This window comes from Populus euphratica, unplaced genomic scaffold (genome assembly GCF_000495115.2).
Source record: "Populus euphratica unplaced genomic scaffold, PopEup_1.0 scaffold11.1, whole genome shotgun sequence".
In the NCBI taxonomy this organism is placed as follows: Eukaryota; Viridiplantae; Streptophyta; class Magnoliopsida; order Malpighiales; family Salicaceae; genus Populus; species Populus euphratica.
The window spans coordinates 764,025-778,389 of NW_011499878.1; the positions used below are offsets into that span (position 1 = coordinate 764,025).

Genomic DNA, 14,365 nt, shown 5'->3' on the forward strand with positions numbered 1-14,365 from the left:
CTTTTGGATTTGCACCGAGGTAGATAAATGCGAGGAACATGCCTGCTGAGGTAAAGTCTAGAGAGGTCACATTTTTTGAGAATTAAAAACCGAAGCTATGAGAGAGTTCTGGGGAGAGGTTTTCCTATTTCCCCCTTCACAATACTCAAAAAATTTCTTTCTCAACAAGAATGGCTCTGTTAGAAAGTTCGGGAGAGAGCTCTTCCTATTTGTCTCTTAACAGGGGTTTTTTCTCCCACCAAGACAGCAAAAATCTGCAGCAATAACAAGTTTTTATTGTCTTCAAGCTTTGACAATCCCACTCGACTAACAAGTAGAAACTATGTGGTTCTCGAAGGAGAGCTTGCCACGGCCACCACCTCCTCACTATGAAACTATCTTGTCGGTGGCAGCTTCTCTCACTGCCTCTGCCATGCTCTTTCGCTCTATCATAAACGAACTCTTTCCAGATTCTGTCAACGAATATTTGTGTTCGAGCCTTCAAAAAATATCATCCCGTTTATCATCCCAGCTCACTATTGTCCTTGAAGAATCTGACGGGCTCGTTGCGAACCAAATGTTCAAGGCTGCTAACGTGTATTTAGGCTCAAAGTTATTGCCTTCGACGCGTAAAATCAAGGTACATCAGCAAGAAAAGGAGGATGAACTAGAAGTTAGTGTTGACAAAAATCAGGAACTTTTTGATGTGTTTAAGGGAGTCAAGTTTAAGTGGGTTGCGGCGTCTCGTGTTAATGGGCTAGTTTCTTCTAACAAGAAACGCCATGACAGTGCCTTTTCAAGGTCTGAGGTACGATATTTCGAGCTAGCTTGTCATAAAAAGCACAGGGATATGGTTTTGGGTTCATATTTTCCTTATATTTTGCAAAAAGCTAAAGCAATAAAGGAAGAAAAAAAGACAGTGAAACTGCATACTGTTGACTATAATGGTCCTGATTATTGGGGTTCTATCAAGTTTGATCATCCTGCTACGTTTGATACAGTAGCAATGGACCCAGAGATGAAAAGGGAATTGATTGAGGATCTAGATAGGTTTGTAGAAAGTAGGGAGTTTTATAGGAGGGTAGGCAAGGCTTGGAAACGCGGGTACTTGTTTCATGGACCTCCTGGAACAGGGAAGTCAAGCTTAGTTGCAGCCATGGCTAATTATCTCAGATTTGATGTCTATGATTTGGACTTAAAAGAGGTTCAATGCAATTCAGATTTGAGGAGGCTGTTGATTGGCACAGGCAATCGGTCAATTTTAGTGATAGAGGATATTGATCGGTCTTTCGAGTCCGTGGAAGATGATGAGGTAATTTCAATGCCATTTTTCACTTGGATGTCCGAGTTCGAATATGATATATACAAGAAGTGGGGTGTCTCTCGAGTAGCGACCTTGAGACTTTTCGTTTAAGTTTGTTTAATGCTTACCAACAAAGTCGTGTTTTTGTCACAGATAACCCTGTCTGGCCTTCTGAATTTTATTGATGGCTTGTGGTCAAGTTCTGGAGATGAAAGAATATTAGTGTTCACAACAAATCACAAGGACCAGCTTGATCCAGCATTACTAAGACCAGGGCGTATGGATGTCCACTTGCACATGTCATATTGCACTTTTAATGGTTTCAAGACACTGGCATTTAATTATTTGCGTCTTCAAGAGCACCCCTTATTCGGAAAAATTAAGGAGCTGATAGAGAAAGTAGAGGCTACACCTGCAGAAGTTGCTGGAGAGCTGATGAAAAGCGAGGATCCAGAAGTTGCACTTCATGGACTAATCAAGTTCCTCCATGACAAGGAAACATCTGAAACTAGCAGGAATAATTGAAAGCTGATAAGCATTGGTTTAACGTCTGAAACTAGTCGTGTAAGTTCCTCATTTTGATTGTGATTGTCTGCTTGATTGCAGCATGCTTTCTCCAAAATCTCCTGTGCAATTGCACATGGGTTTCGACATGTGCTTGCTGCTGCATGGATAAATTATCAGTTAAACTGAAAACGTGAACGGAAAATGTGAATGATCAGATGAAATAGTTTCTGTTATTACATTGCCAAATTGTTTATCAGGGATCCTACCTTCTCCCTCTCTTCCTCTTGGTCAGTGTTCACATCCCTTGCACTTCCCTAACTATATGTGAAAAGACTTCAGGTGTAATTATTTTTTTTTATAATAAACAAGGCACAACGCTACTTGCCCAAGTAATGGTCTGTGCCTCCTGATGCAAATTCTCAGTAATAAACACCACAGGCTTGCATTTCAATTTCACGTAGAATAGACAAAATGCCAGGAAAGCGCTTCTATTTCTGGTATCTTCTCTTAACAGCAACACGCCAATTAAGCTAAAATTGGCCTCTCCTCTTATTTACTCAACGTGCATCCAAAAATTGCATCTCTCCACAGTCCACGCATAAGGACCTTCCTGAAAAGAATAAACTTATCTCACAAAGGCAAACCACAACAGGAGCAACAGTCCCACCCTATTTTTTATGGATGCCAAATTCTCATCCAGTGCAAATTGGAATATTACCTTGTATATCTGTGGAATATTAATTATGGAAATTAACGAAGGTATCAACATAAATTCCTCCTGTGCAGAAACCTCTTCACCAGCGAAACTTCTTTTTCTGCATCAGGCAGCCAAATCCTTGATGTCAGTGAATGAAAAAAAGAGGTGCTTTCGATCTGTGCTTTGAAAATGCAGATGAAAGATTACACTCTTACCTGAAAACTTGCCTTTTCACAACCATCTACATATGCAAGAAGTTCTTCTAGCCTGATCAAGGCTTCGTGCAAAGCCTTTGAGTGAGAAGCATGATGGTTAGAAATATGCCCACATGGACCACAGGTACAAATTTTCTTTCCATCCAAAGGTTCACATTATCAATTTTTTATTGAACAAGTATTCCTAAAACTTACAGTTATTTGTTAAGTGCAGAAAACATGGCGGCAAAGAGCCATCAGAACAATGAGGTATTGGCATTAAACCTATTGAGCTTGCCCAACATTCAGATATAACCCCACCCCATCCCATCAACTACACACAGTGAGATTTATGTATCTAATAACTTCATATTAAGTTGGTGAAGACTTATTTCTACCAGAAAAATATCTAAACAAGAGAGACAGCTACCTTTTTCGTTGCAATTAGCTCTGCTTCTAATGCATCCACACGATAAACAGCACCATTAAGTAGCTCCTCCTTTTCAAAAGGCATCTGGAAAGGTGTTGTCTGTAATGTGTCAACCTTCTGCTCAAGTTCACCCAGCCTTTTCATGACAGATGAAAGAAGGTCTGCCTCTGTAAACCCTGGAATGGGAGAAGGGGGTCGGAATTCCTCCTTTGGCGCCAATTCAAAAGTCAGGTCGGTAATGTCACTGGCAGAATCAGATGCAGAGTGTTTCTTGGCCTTCCAAAATGCATAGAAGAAAGCAAGAAGGGTTATGAAGAAGGCCACAAGCACAGCCCAGGTACGAGCAGAGATTCCTTCTGAAATCTTCTCTACACTTAACAGAGAAGGTGTGCCTACAACCAATTTCATTAATTTTGTTCAGAATCTGATATAATATCATATCAAATAACATTTACTCCAACTTAAACCAGTGAAGTCCTCGTGAAATCCAACTAGTCATGGTGATACCTCTTAATTAATGTTCTCCCAAAACAATAGGAGACGTCTGGATCTCCATATAAAGGTCCTGAAAGTGTAAAGTTTTTATATCCAAGTATCATAACATCCCACCTACTATGATTGGTTTTTTTTTTAATTTCCCCAAAGGAAAAACAAGGAAAATGGAACTCTAAGGGTGAGACTACAATCAAAAGGAATATTACATTTAACTTCATTTCAAAGTTCCCTTCTCAGGGCTGCCACACCAAGGAGGCAGCAGAACCAGAAGGCAGCCACAATCCTAGGATACCCTATCTCTATCTATTACAAGAAAATCCATCTACACAAGTTCTGTATACATCAACCCTAGTCACTAACAGTTACCAGTAAGAATTTATCCGTATGATAGCGTTGAATCTTGCTAACCTGTGGAAGTAGATGAATCTTGAAATTCAGCATCCACTGTCTTGTCAATCATAGGTATATATCCATCGTTATCAGGGAAAATGGCAGCACTCGTCTTACCAGCCACCCTAGCCTGTATAATTTAAAATATTAGCATTATATATACACTCAAAACCCACAGACACACTTGCATTTCATGCAAGGAATGGATTCTGTTGGAAGATACTTTTAATGTATCCATCTTCTAAACTGAAACAACTTCAACTAAACTTCACATAGACTCGTACATCTAAACTTTCAGAAAAACTTACTTCTTCAGAGACAGGAACCAGGCTTGGCAGTAAATAGCTCCCAGTTGGCTTCGGAGAGCCAACATCTTCCACTTCAGATCCCGACTCAGCAGTGGAAGTATCACTTGTTTTTATCTGGTTTAGCCAAAAAAATAACCAAGTTTAGAGAACATGCTGTTGAGTATCGTACAAGACAAAAGCTTTCCCGAGAGAGTTTACTATTGGATAGAATGGCTTGTCATAAGCAATTACCCTGCCCTCAGTATTTGAAATAGTTGCTATTTGTCCGGAATATTGTGCTTCACCAGTGTGAACCATCTGGACGGACAATTAATCATATAACATGAACATATTAGAAAAGCGCTTTACCAAAAACAGAAATCTGAATAATGGTGTTTCAACATACAAAGGCACCACATAGAATTTAAAGTAATGACCACACCTTTAAAATGTTTGGATCTTTCCACGGCCCCTTGTCAGATCTCATACAGCCTCCCTGATCAGTACAAGTACAGCTACCACCTAGAAACTCGGGCAACTCACTGAACAAATTCCAAGATATTTTTAAAAGTTTTAGACCATGTATAATTCAAAGGGAAGATAACTAGAAAGGACATAATCGTAGAATTTTGTTACCTAGAGCCTATTATTTCGAGCAACTTGCTCTGGTACTTGTTACCAAGAACCTGAGTTAAAGTTCCAAAAACAGCTAATATACATCTGTCAACACTAAATGTTAGGCAATTCAACAAAACTAAGGAAAGCACTACTCACATAAATCTTGGAAACTGTGTGGGGATCGAGAAAAGATTTCACTGTTTTCCAGAGCAGCTTAAAACCAGGACCAGCATTAATGACAAACATTCTGCAAAGTGTCTGTGCAATTTTCTGTTTTAGCTCTCGTAACAAATAACTTCCCAACATGATTTTCAGGCATAAGAATCAGTGTTAAAGAAAAACTTCTATGAAAATTGAGAGCAAAATCACATGCCTCAGGATAGTTGTCACCATCAATCTTCTGGAGCTGAATGATGAGTTCTCGTGCAGACTTGGTGAAGTTTTTAAAACCCTAGAGAAAAATTTGTTAAAAAAGAATGCAGAATGTAACAACCTCGAAGAGGTATTAAAAAAACCCGATATTAATAAATAAAACATACAAGTCCTTGCACATCCAAAATAGTTGTACTTGAATCTATGTGTCTCTTTGCGGCAATGGAGCAAGCTGGAAACTTAATCGCGAATGTCTTTTCAAACTCCTGCACGTGATATCTCAAATATCTGTCTAAAGTGGTCACTTCCATAAGTTTGCTGGAATCAGCTTTTCCAAGTCTTTCGATGTAAACGGGGCTCCCATCCTTATCTACACCATGATAACCCTGAGGGTAGTACTTTAGAACTTCTTTCAACTCCGTGAACTCGAAATCCTGAACAATGCCACTAAACTTAAGAATAGGAGAAATTATTTACTTCATAGACTAGGTATACCTCATCACTCATAGACTAGGCCAAGATATATAGACAAAATCATGTGGAATGCATACATCAACAAGTGGAGACCGCTGTATTTTATCCTAGTGTCTTGTGTTTATTGGATCAGTCTATGAGTGAGGTGGTAGACTTAGTCTAACTAAAAATTTCTCAAAGAATAGCCACCATAAAATGAAGATGTAAGGATACAGAAATGGAGAAGGGTTGTGTTAGTGTTACCTCCAAAATTGTGTCGGTACCGAAGTCTTTCCTCCACTGTAGCATGTTGGCCCACATCTGTTTGGCTTTCTCAACATCAAAGTTCCTTGCTTTTAAGAACCTGCAAAAACGAGATTCTTGAGTATTGAAGCTGCACAAAAGTTCTGCTAAGCTGAACCAACTATTCCTCATTTTGAGCATCAAGAAATATGTGAAAATAGAAACATTAATAACAGCTCTCACTTCCAATGCGTGCACGATCATTGAACCTCATAAAAGTTTACTTAGAAAGACGAAAACTGAACATGAAACAACCACTGTAAAAATGCTCATACCACAGCCTATATTTGATTGATTTGAAAACCAAATGAACAATGCAGCTATCACTGTTACTTGGCGACCCTCTCATCACTTCTGCAATTGAAATTGAAATTCATAAAAGGACCTAAAAAAAAGAGCTAAATAATTGGATGACAATCTAATCAAGTGAAGTCAAAGGGGAGCTTCAAAAAGAAATCAGGAACACCATATAGTCAATCATTTTCCCATTCGTCTTGCATCATAGCATTGAAGACTTCAAGCAGCCAATCATTTTCCCAGTTTTTTACAGGCCAATCTTGATTTATTTATTGACAAAGAAATTGGCAAATTACATAATCAGCCTCTGAATAATATTTGAAAGAGGATGTAACAGCTAAAAACCTCACAAAACCCATTCCGAATTTACTGAAGCAAACGATTATTTAAATAATCAATAAAACAAAGGACACGGGCTAACAAGCAATCAATAAGAGAACATTTGATGAGTTGAAATAAAAATGACGAAAGCAAAGAAAATATTTTATCAAGACCGTAATTAGCACTACAAGCAAGGAAAGAAGAAAAGGAACCTCAATAACATATGATAATCATCATGTCTAGCAGGAAGCAAATCGTCCGCCAAAAGTAACTGTTTAAATGAATCTACAACCCGAAGCTCCTTAACATCTCGAACATCCTCAATTGCAGCAGAAACCCCTTCGCCACCACTGTAGCCACCAGTACCTTTTTTCTTGCTTTTCGTCAGAGAACGCCTGAATTTACTAGACGCCTTCATTGCTTTCCTTTTCAAACTCCCAATTCTAGTCTTCCTTTCTTCCTCTGAGTTCTCAAAATCCGATTTCCGCTCTCTTTTCTCTTCATTACTAGAGAACCCCTCAGGACCTAAAAGCATCAAATAATTTAAAAAAAAAAGTTATTAAAAAATTTAATTCCACGGTTTTATAACAAGTCATTACAATTTAAACCACTATTTTCCTTCCAAAATTGCTTAATTTTCACAATTTTGATAATCTAGTAAACTGTGATCTCTAAACAAAGATTGTTCCGCCAAAGAAAATTACAAAAAAAAAATTGGTACAGAATTTATGACAAAAAAAAATTAACAGAAATTATCAAATCAAATTCAATAATTAAAGAAAGAGAGAACTTACAAGGCCTCGCTAAGCGATCCGACGGACTCGACATTTCAAGACTTAGAGATCAATATTACAAAAAAAAAAATCAATATTACAAAAAAAAATTTATTAAGGACTGTGGTAACTGTTGTATTGTTTATTTGGATCTACTTTTGACGGAGTTCAGAAGAATCTTTTTAAACTGCCATGGACTGCTTCTGCTGAAAAAGGTAGGGGTGACGGAAGGAGAAGGAGCGTTACGAAATGGAAATTGATAAACTGAAGAAAAGAAGAGGAGCAGTAGTAATTAACTGAAGAAGAGTGGCGGGTGGAAAGGCGGAGAGACGGTGCGTATAGATGCAGCTGATCTTTATTGCATGGCTGTTGAGTGTGCTGGTGGGTCCTGGAGGCTAGAGCCAACTGGGGTTTTTGCTTTGGCGGGAATTTTACTAGCCGACATCGTGTGGTTGTTTCGTTTTTAACTGCCTTCTTGTCATTTCTTTTTTTTCGCCGTCTAGAAACTGAAATCAATTTGGATTGAGGTGAACGGGTGATGCCCCCGGGTCACCGACCCGTCAATTTGACCTGTTGTTCGGTGGCTCAACCAATCGGTGGCCAACCATTGGTCAATTTAAACTGGATCGTTGGTTCAAGGTTGCATCCATCATATTTTGTTTTTGTTTCTTTTTTATTAATAAGAAGAAATTTATAATATTAGTAAAATAAAAGGTGACATGCTTACAAGACCAGCCGATTTCTTGTTCATTCGCCCAAAACTATCCATTGTTTCAAGTTTAGTTCTGATCCACGACTTGGTCGAGCAGTTTTCCAGACCCAAAAGTGTTGCCCAATTGTGCCGAATCCTTCTTGTCATTTTCTATAATCGCTTGTGATGTTCTCAAGCCCTCGTTGATAATATATACAATGACTGTATTCTGGATGAGATTTAGAATGTGATTAGCATTGCAGTTGTTATTCTGGATGAGATTTAGAATGTGATTAGTATCGCCGTAACTGTTGTTGTGATGATTTGAAAAAAATATTTTTAAAAAAATATTTTTAGTTAAAATTAGTTTGAAAAAATAAATATTTGATTAAAATTAAAATTAAAAAAATAGTTTAATATGTTTGGTTAAAAATGCTTTTAAAATTAAAATTATAAAATAATTTTAAAAAATATATACTAATATTGATAGTTTTAAATTTAAATATTGTATAATTAGTTACTCTTGTTACATTATAAAATAAAAAATATTTTATATAAGATATTTTATATTATTTTATTAAATTATTTATAATTTCATTACGTACAAAATTCATCCGACAAAAATTACAGTTTTTATAATTTTTTGAGCGTAGATAAAATATTATCAAATATAAAATTAATATTACAGTGCGAATGAATTTAATTTACTCTATACTAGTTTTTCAAAAAAGAAATATTGTTCACATCATAGTACAAGTGAATTCACTCTAAACTAATTTAAAAAAAAATTAAAAAATTTAACATATTAAAAAAAATCACGTGAATAGTATAAGTAAATTGCAGTGTTCATATAAATAGTATAATTTACACATGAACAATGCAATTTACACATGAACAATGCAAATTTACACATGAACAATGCAATTCATAAATAATATAATTTACACATGAACAATGCAATTTTTTTGCACTGTTCGTGTTAATAGTATTCAATATATATTATTTATGCTAATTATACTATTAAATAGACAATGTAAATAGCATGTATAGTAAAAAAAGAGCAGCAATTTTGCTGATTTTTCTTTTCTAGTGTATCAAATGTTAAATATATAAGCCTCGTATATTATATAAAGTGTATATTTTTTTTATCAAATAACTATAAATTATATTTTAATTAAAATACAGCTACACTCACGTAGCCAAACAGGCTCTTAGTAAATTCGAATTGCAGCCTCGAAGCCATCACTCCAGACTCTTTAATCGATACGAAACTAGGCTTGGTTGGAAAGAAGAGAGACAACTGGTCCATTGCTGTTTTTGTAATCCACACTTTTCGTCATTCCAAGTATTCCGGGCACCACGAGAATCTTAATTAATAGCAAACGTGTCTCTCACTTATTCAAATAGCTAAGAACCTGTTTGCTCGGTTGGCTTTCTTTACCGGGACCCAGTTTTGAGGGACGATACATGCCCTTCAAGAGCTGATATCGTCAACATTCACCGAGTTTGACTTGTAGCAACTGAACAGAGTTGAAGTGACGATACATGCTTAGAATCCTTACGTGCACATGATGATGACATCTGTCATCCGGTTTACTCCGAGAATTCCTTTGAGAAGATTGAACTTCTCGCTTGGGCGGAAGTGAGCAGAACAACACACTAAAAGCAGCACCTTGCAGGGTTCACAGTTAAAAATCTCACATCATGTCATGCGGCGTTTTTCGAGCATGGCCATGGTCCGAAGATAATTAAGCGTCATTCCAAGTGCACTCAAAGAAGGTTCGAATAAAGAAAGTAAGGTCGAAGCAGGTTCGGGCCACTTTAGGTTTTTCGGCTTTCCATTCGAGAATCCCTTGCAGTGAAAAGGCAAAGAACTCCATAACTAGGAAGGGGAAAGAGATTTAACTAGGGCCATTCTTCGTGGACTGGTTCTTTGCTTGTGGGGGGGGACCAAGCTGGAAATGCCCTCACTTACCACGCAGAACCTGATAGGCTGGTATTAGACTGGTATCTGACGTGAACGTCTAGAGCCGACGAATATGAAAACAAACAAAGAGAGCAAGTTATTTGATACTCTTCCAGACATACCTTTGTAAAGCTAGAGAGGATAAAGCAGCAAAAAGCTTTGATGCAAAGCCAATCCCTTGCGTGACTAGATAGCAAGAGGGAATTGCCTTCCATTCAAGAATAATATGCGGAAATCAACTATCGTCAATTGCTTCCAACATTTCATTAGCGAAGTTTATCTATACATATATTCACATACATACATAATGATAGAGTGGAATGCCGCCACATAATCACATAATCCCACCATCCTCATCACCTTCCAACAATGGTTTATATATACAAGTTTAAGCAGTGAACTGAAACAGCCAAGAACAGATAATGCGTTAGCAAACCCTTGTTGATTGAATCAAATCAACAACTTTCTTTTCATTGAATCACTGATGGGATTTGCACCTGTCATGTATATTTCTTCAAGTTCCTCTTTGCCCGAAATTGACCAAGTTTGTCTCTCCATTGAGCTGTAGCAGATCATGAAAATTATAAAGACGTGAAGATATTACAGCATTGAAAATTTTGAACCAGACCACCCAAAATGATAAACAGCAGGGGGTTTTAAAATTTAAAGCAGCTTATTACATTGACTTTGTGTTTAATCACAAGAAGTTCATATAGACTGGTCAGCGCAGTGATTATGAGCAAAAACCAATCTGGTTTCTTTCAAATTGATGATGGATATTGGCTAAATAGGCACAAAGGAAGCTGCTGAAAAAGACAGCACATTAAACATGAAGGCAAAAAAGAGTGAAACACACCAGCATCTCCATAACGTTCCTCGAACGCAGCTGTAAACATGTTGCGCACAAGATTAAACTCCTTGGTATCAAGACAAGGTTGTCCAGTGGGCCTGAACCATATCAATTCAAATTAACTCCTCTTTCCCAAAACTGAGGCATAATTAAGATAAACTCGAATTCTTGTTTTTCAAATTATTAATAGTTAACTTTAGAATCACAGACAGCAGGCATATTTTTGAATCTAGGGAAGGCCTTCATCCCTGAACATGAATTACAAAATATTTGCTAAATAGTATCCGAACTGACGCACACCTGCTATTGGGTGACAATCTTCTTGCCAGAGAAATCCAGCAACTTTTATTTTCAATGCTAAAGGATAAACAAATGAAGGAAAGAAAATATCTAAAGATTTCCACATTTACCTATCAAGTTCAGTGAATAATAAGCCATCTGAAGCAGGAGACTGAATTGGCTTTCCAGATTCAATGACTCTCATTCCATCACTGTACGCCAGGTACTTATTAACTTGAATAGGCACCTACACAGATTAAGGAAAGATGCACTTCTACTGATCAGCAAGCCACTAATAAGTTTGTAAGAGGTTCAATATCAAAACATTTTTTATTTCAGTTTTACTGCTTAAGTCAATCTACTGACAATCTTGAATCATACTTTCTTTTAATTCCAGATAGATAAACAATTATCAGAAAGTTGCTCTCTCTTCCCACCACAAAGAAAGATAAAAATGATGCAGGAGAGACAGAGAAACAGGGTACATTTTTAATGATCAAAAGTACCAACTAGCAGGCGGGTGTCAAAGTCAAGACGGCATCATGATTTGATGTACTTTGCCAGGATACTAGGCATTACATATTACATTAGGAGTTAGCCTAACAAGCACCACATATAGAACATGAAAATCCATTTGACTCGGCATTCCAGAATAAAGATGTATGCATTGCAGTAGGCATTTCACATTCACTTACACCAGATGAGAAAGCCCACTTATATCAACATTTTTTGGCCTTTTCTCGACAGGAAATTTCAAGAAAACTAGCACCTTCACTCAGTCAAGCAAGCTTTGGCATTGAGAATATTGGCGCAACCAACAAAATGAATGAAATACACAGAGTACCTTGCATCTAACAGCAATATTGATGGCATCTGATGGACGAAGATCAAAGCTGACACATTCAGTTTCATTACCAATCTGTGACAACATCAAAGAGTGTGAACTATTTCTACTTGTAGTTATTCAAGTCAAATGCACCATGGACTAATTCAAATGAAAAAAATAAGGGTATACCTTAGAGAGATACAACTGGGCAAAGTATGCTTCATGCACTCTCTTCGTAACTCTAACAAGTTTGACCTGCAAAAGAGTATCATAATCGAAACATCGGTGTAAATTAGTAGTATTTCCCTTACAATGGTAGAAAATAAGGAAAGTATACTTCGCATCTCCTTCGTAGATTTTCTATGGTGTAGGCTATAATCTGCCATATGGCATTAGGCTTGTTTATGCACCTCCACGTGCTTGAACCTGGCCTCTCTCTCTCTCTATTTTTTAATTTTCTTTGTCTATGAAAAGAAAAGAGAAGAGAAGAAGAAACACCAACTTACCTCAAAACCCATCTTTTCAACCATGTCCTTCACCACTTGATACATAGTTGGTCTTGCCTGGAAACCGACAGCCAAAATTCCTCAGCATAGCTATATATAAAACAAATCCAAGCAGTTGCCAAAGTCCAAATTTGACAACTCTATTATTCCGAAATAAAAATCCTATAAAATTAATAAGGAAACTAAATACATACAATTTGGACATTGCGCACTGCTGCCATGAGCAACACACTTGGCATCTCCACTGAAAGCAATCAAATGCACATCATCACTCCAAAATGACAAAGTAAGCACTGGTCTCTAAAGTATTGCAAAGAATGTATTAGAAACTACTGAGTATAACAGCGAACATACAAACAATTATTGGAAGAAGAAGACCAGTCCCATCTTCCATCTTCAATACAATCGCAGGATGGGGAGCATAATCCGGCAGATGCCCACCTTGAGGGTTGTTGTGGACACACCTTAAGTGCCTTCCATCCCTCATTTTGATCACAAAACCATCCGATCCACTCTTCACCTCAACTACATGAAAAACCCAATTCAAATCAACAATTTAAATACATCACAAACCACATTGCACAAAAAAACTTCAATGATTAATGCTGGCAGCCTACAATCACTAAGACAAGATACTCTAATGTAATTTGAAGACAAACCCTACCAGCTTCAACGACACTGGAGTTGACATAATCTTCATCATTTTCATTGAAATTCTCGGCTGTACTCCCATTACCATCTGACGATGAGCTCAAACTACACTGCACAGTATTGCATCTTCGCGCCTTAAGTTGCCGAGAAGTAAGACCCACCTTAGTTTTGTAACCCTTGAATCCCCACAATTCACTTCTAACCAGCCTTGCCTTCACCAAGGGACCAGTCATCGGGAAAGCGTGTTTTCCTGCTTGTTTTGCACGCACAGTAGTAGGGCATATTACCGGTCCTTGCAGCGACACCATCTCTCCTCTCTAAGGGGAAATTTTTTTTTAGCTGAAACAGGAATAAATAACAGAGGTTAAAACCGTAATTAAAAAGCGAAATTGAGGTGTAATTGAAGATTTATTTATTTATTTTGTAATTTATGATCAAGAGAATAATATACTGTAAATCGTGTCTTTTCCAGAATTAGAAACAAAACACAAAAACTCAAGTTTCCTCCTTGCTTTCAGACAAAAAATAAATTACGATCATCTTTTCTGCAAATCAAACGATCCGTGTTTACTGTACAAGAATCAAAGGAAACGAAGATTAAAAAATCCACCACACCTGAAAATCACCGATCACAGCTGGTAAAACGTAACCAGTAAGACCTTCAGTTTCTCGATCTTGTATTTACTGTCTTCTCGGCAATCGAGAAAGGGTTAAAGAGAAACGATCAAATCAAGTTAAAAAATAAAAAAATCAAGGATAAAGGTGGAGTGGTTGTTGAAGAAAGCTTGTAGAGTAAGGAATTGAGAGCATATACAGATGGGAGAACCGACAAGGAGGATCGGATAATAAGGGAAATGGAGATAGAGGTGTGAGTGCAGATAAGAGATTCTATTTTTTTGGTTTAGCAGTACGACATCGGTAGAAAGATGCTACAGCACCGATCGATAATATATAACTGTAGGGAGAATGTGAGCTGGGCATTTCTTATCGATGACGTTTTTCAAATGACGGTTCTAGCCTTGTTAGTCTGTGAAATGGCACACGTGTAACCATGTCATGTGATATAATTAAAGTCAACATCCAGGTGTTTAAAAAATGATCATGATTAATTTCTTCTTCTCTTCTTGGATGAATAATGGTCACTTCATCGTTGGATTTTATTTTGAGTTTTTTAATT

General features: G+C 37.2%; 3 protein-coding genes across 8 annotated transcripts; 1 reads left to right on the top strand and 2 right to left on the bottom strand.

The window, feature by feature from the left end:
• The first annotated feature begins 168 nt into the window (after positions 1-168).
• LOC105128772 (mitochondrial chaperone BCS1-like) lies at positions 169-1,827 on the top strand. Its single transcript, XM_011030584.1, has 2 exons — positions 169-1,291; positions 1,436-1,827. Exons 1-2 carry the CDS (start codon positions 323-325, stop codon positions 1,805-1,807), a joined length of 1,341 nt encoding a protein of 446 aa, XP_011028886.1. The 5' UTR covers positions 169-322; the 3' UTR covers positions 1,808-1,827.
• On the bottom strand, positions 1,619-7,514 carry LOC105128771 (phosphatidylinositol/phosphatidylcholine transfer protein SFH8). Of its 6 annotated transcripts, XM_011030579.1 has the most exons (16): positions 7,441-7,514; positions 6,859-7,171; positions 5,990-6,089; positions 5,440-5,706; positions 5,274-5,351; positions 5,057-5,158; positions 4,919-4,968; positions 4,725-4,824; positions 4,502-4,600; positions 4,304-4,417; positions 4,014-4,125; positions 3,111-3,502; positions 2,702-2,776; positions 2,508-2,604; positions 2,056-2,399; positions 1,619-1,946 (listed from the first exon to the last, which is right to left on the bottom strand). In XM_011030579.1, exons 1-14 carry the CDS (start codon positions 7,472-7,474, stop codon positions 2,584-2,586), a joined length of 1,857 nt encoding a protein of 618 aa, XP_011028881.1. In that variant the 5' UTR covers positions 7,475-7,514; the 3' UTR covers positions 1,619-1,946; positions 2,056-2,399; positions 2,508-2,583. The 6 variants fall into 6 exon arrangements, with proteins under 6 accessions (XP_011028881.1, XP_011028883.1, XP_011028882.1 ...); XM_011030581.1 differs by lacking the exon at positions 1,619-1,946 and having other exon boundaries at positions 1,999-2,399; positions 4,535-4,600; XM_011030580.1 differs by lacking the exon at positions 1,619-1,946 and having other exon boundaries at positions 1,999-2,395.
• Positions 7,515-10,272: 2,758 nt separating this feature from the next.
• On the bottom strand, positions 10,273-14,086 carry LOC105128770 (bifunctional nuclease 1-like). Its single transcript, XM_011030577.1, has 11 exons — positions 13,804-14,086; positions 13,202-13,527; positions 12,892-13,062; positions 12,732-12,781; positions 12,538-12,594; positions 12,221-12,286; positions 12,050-12,124; positions 11,337-11,452; positions 10,933-11,024; positions 10,572-10,638; positions 10,273-10,476 (listed from the first exon to the last, which is right to left on the bottom strand). Exons 2-10 carry the CDS (start codon positions 13,494-13,496, stop codon positions 10,577-10,579), a joined length of 984 nt encoding a protein of 327 aa, XP_011028879.1. The 5' UTR covers positions 13,497-13,527; positions 13,804-14,086; the 3' UTR covers positions 10,273-10,476; positions 10,572-10,576.
• Between the last annotated feature and the right edge of the window lie 279 nt (positions 14,087-14,365).

What these genes read in the sequence shown, in the direction of transcription:
- LOC105128772 (XM_011030584.1), top strand. Translation starts at nt 323, where the DNA reads ATGTGGTTCTCGAAGGAGAGCTTGCCACGGCCACCACCTCCTCACTAT. An exon ending in AGTCCGTGGAAGATGATGAG is followed by an intron (nt 1,292 to 1,435) that starts GTAATTTCAATG and finishes TTTTTGTCACAG; the next exon opens with ATAACCCTGTCTGGCCTTCT.
- LOC105128771 (XM_011030579.1), bottom strand. Translation starts at nt 7,474, where the DNA reads ATGTCGAGTCCGTCGGATCGCTTAGCGAGGCCTT. An exon ending in ATGGTGACAACTATCCTGAG is followed by an intron (nt 5,159 to 5,273) that starts GCATGTGATTTT and finishes AAAATTGCACAG; the next exon opens with ACACTTTGCAGAATGTTTGT. An exon ending in ACACAGTTTCCAAGATTTAT is followed by an intron (nt 4,969 to 5,056) that starts GTGAGTAGTGCT and finishes ACTTTAACTCAG; the next exon opens with GTTCTTGGTAACAAGTACCA.
- LOC105128770 (XM_011030577.1), bottom strand. Translation starts at nt 13,496, where the DNA reads ATGGTGTCGCTGCAAGGACCGGTAATATGCCCTACTACTGTGCGTGCA. An exon ending in TCTTCTTCCAATAATTGTTT is followed by an intron (nt 12,782 to 12,891) that starts GTATGTTCGCTG and finishes GATTGCTTTCAG; the next exon opens with TGGAGATGCCAAGTGTGTTG. An exon ending in GGAACGTTATGGAGATGCTG is followed by an intron (nt 10,639 to 10,932) that starts GTGTGTTTCACT and finishes GATCTGCTACAG; the next exon opens with CTCAATGGAGAGACAAACTT.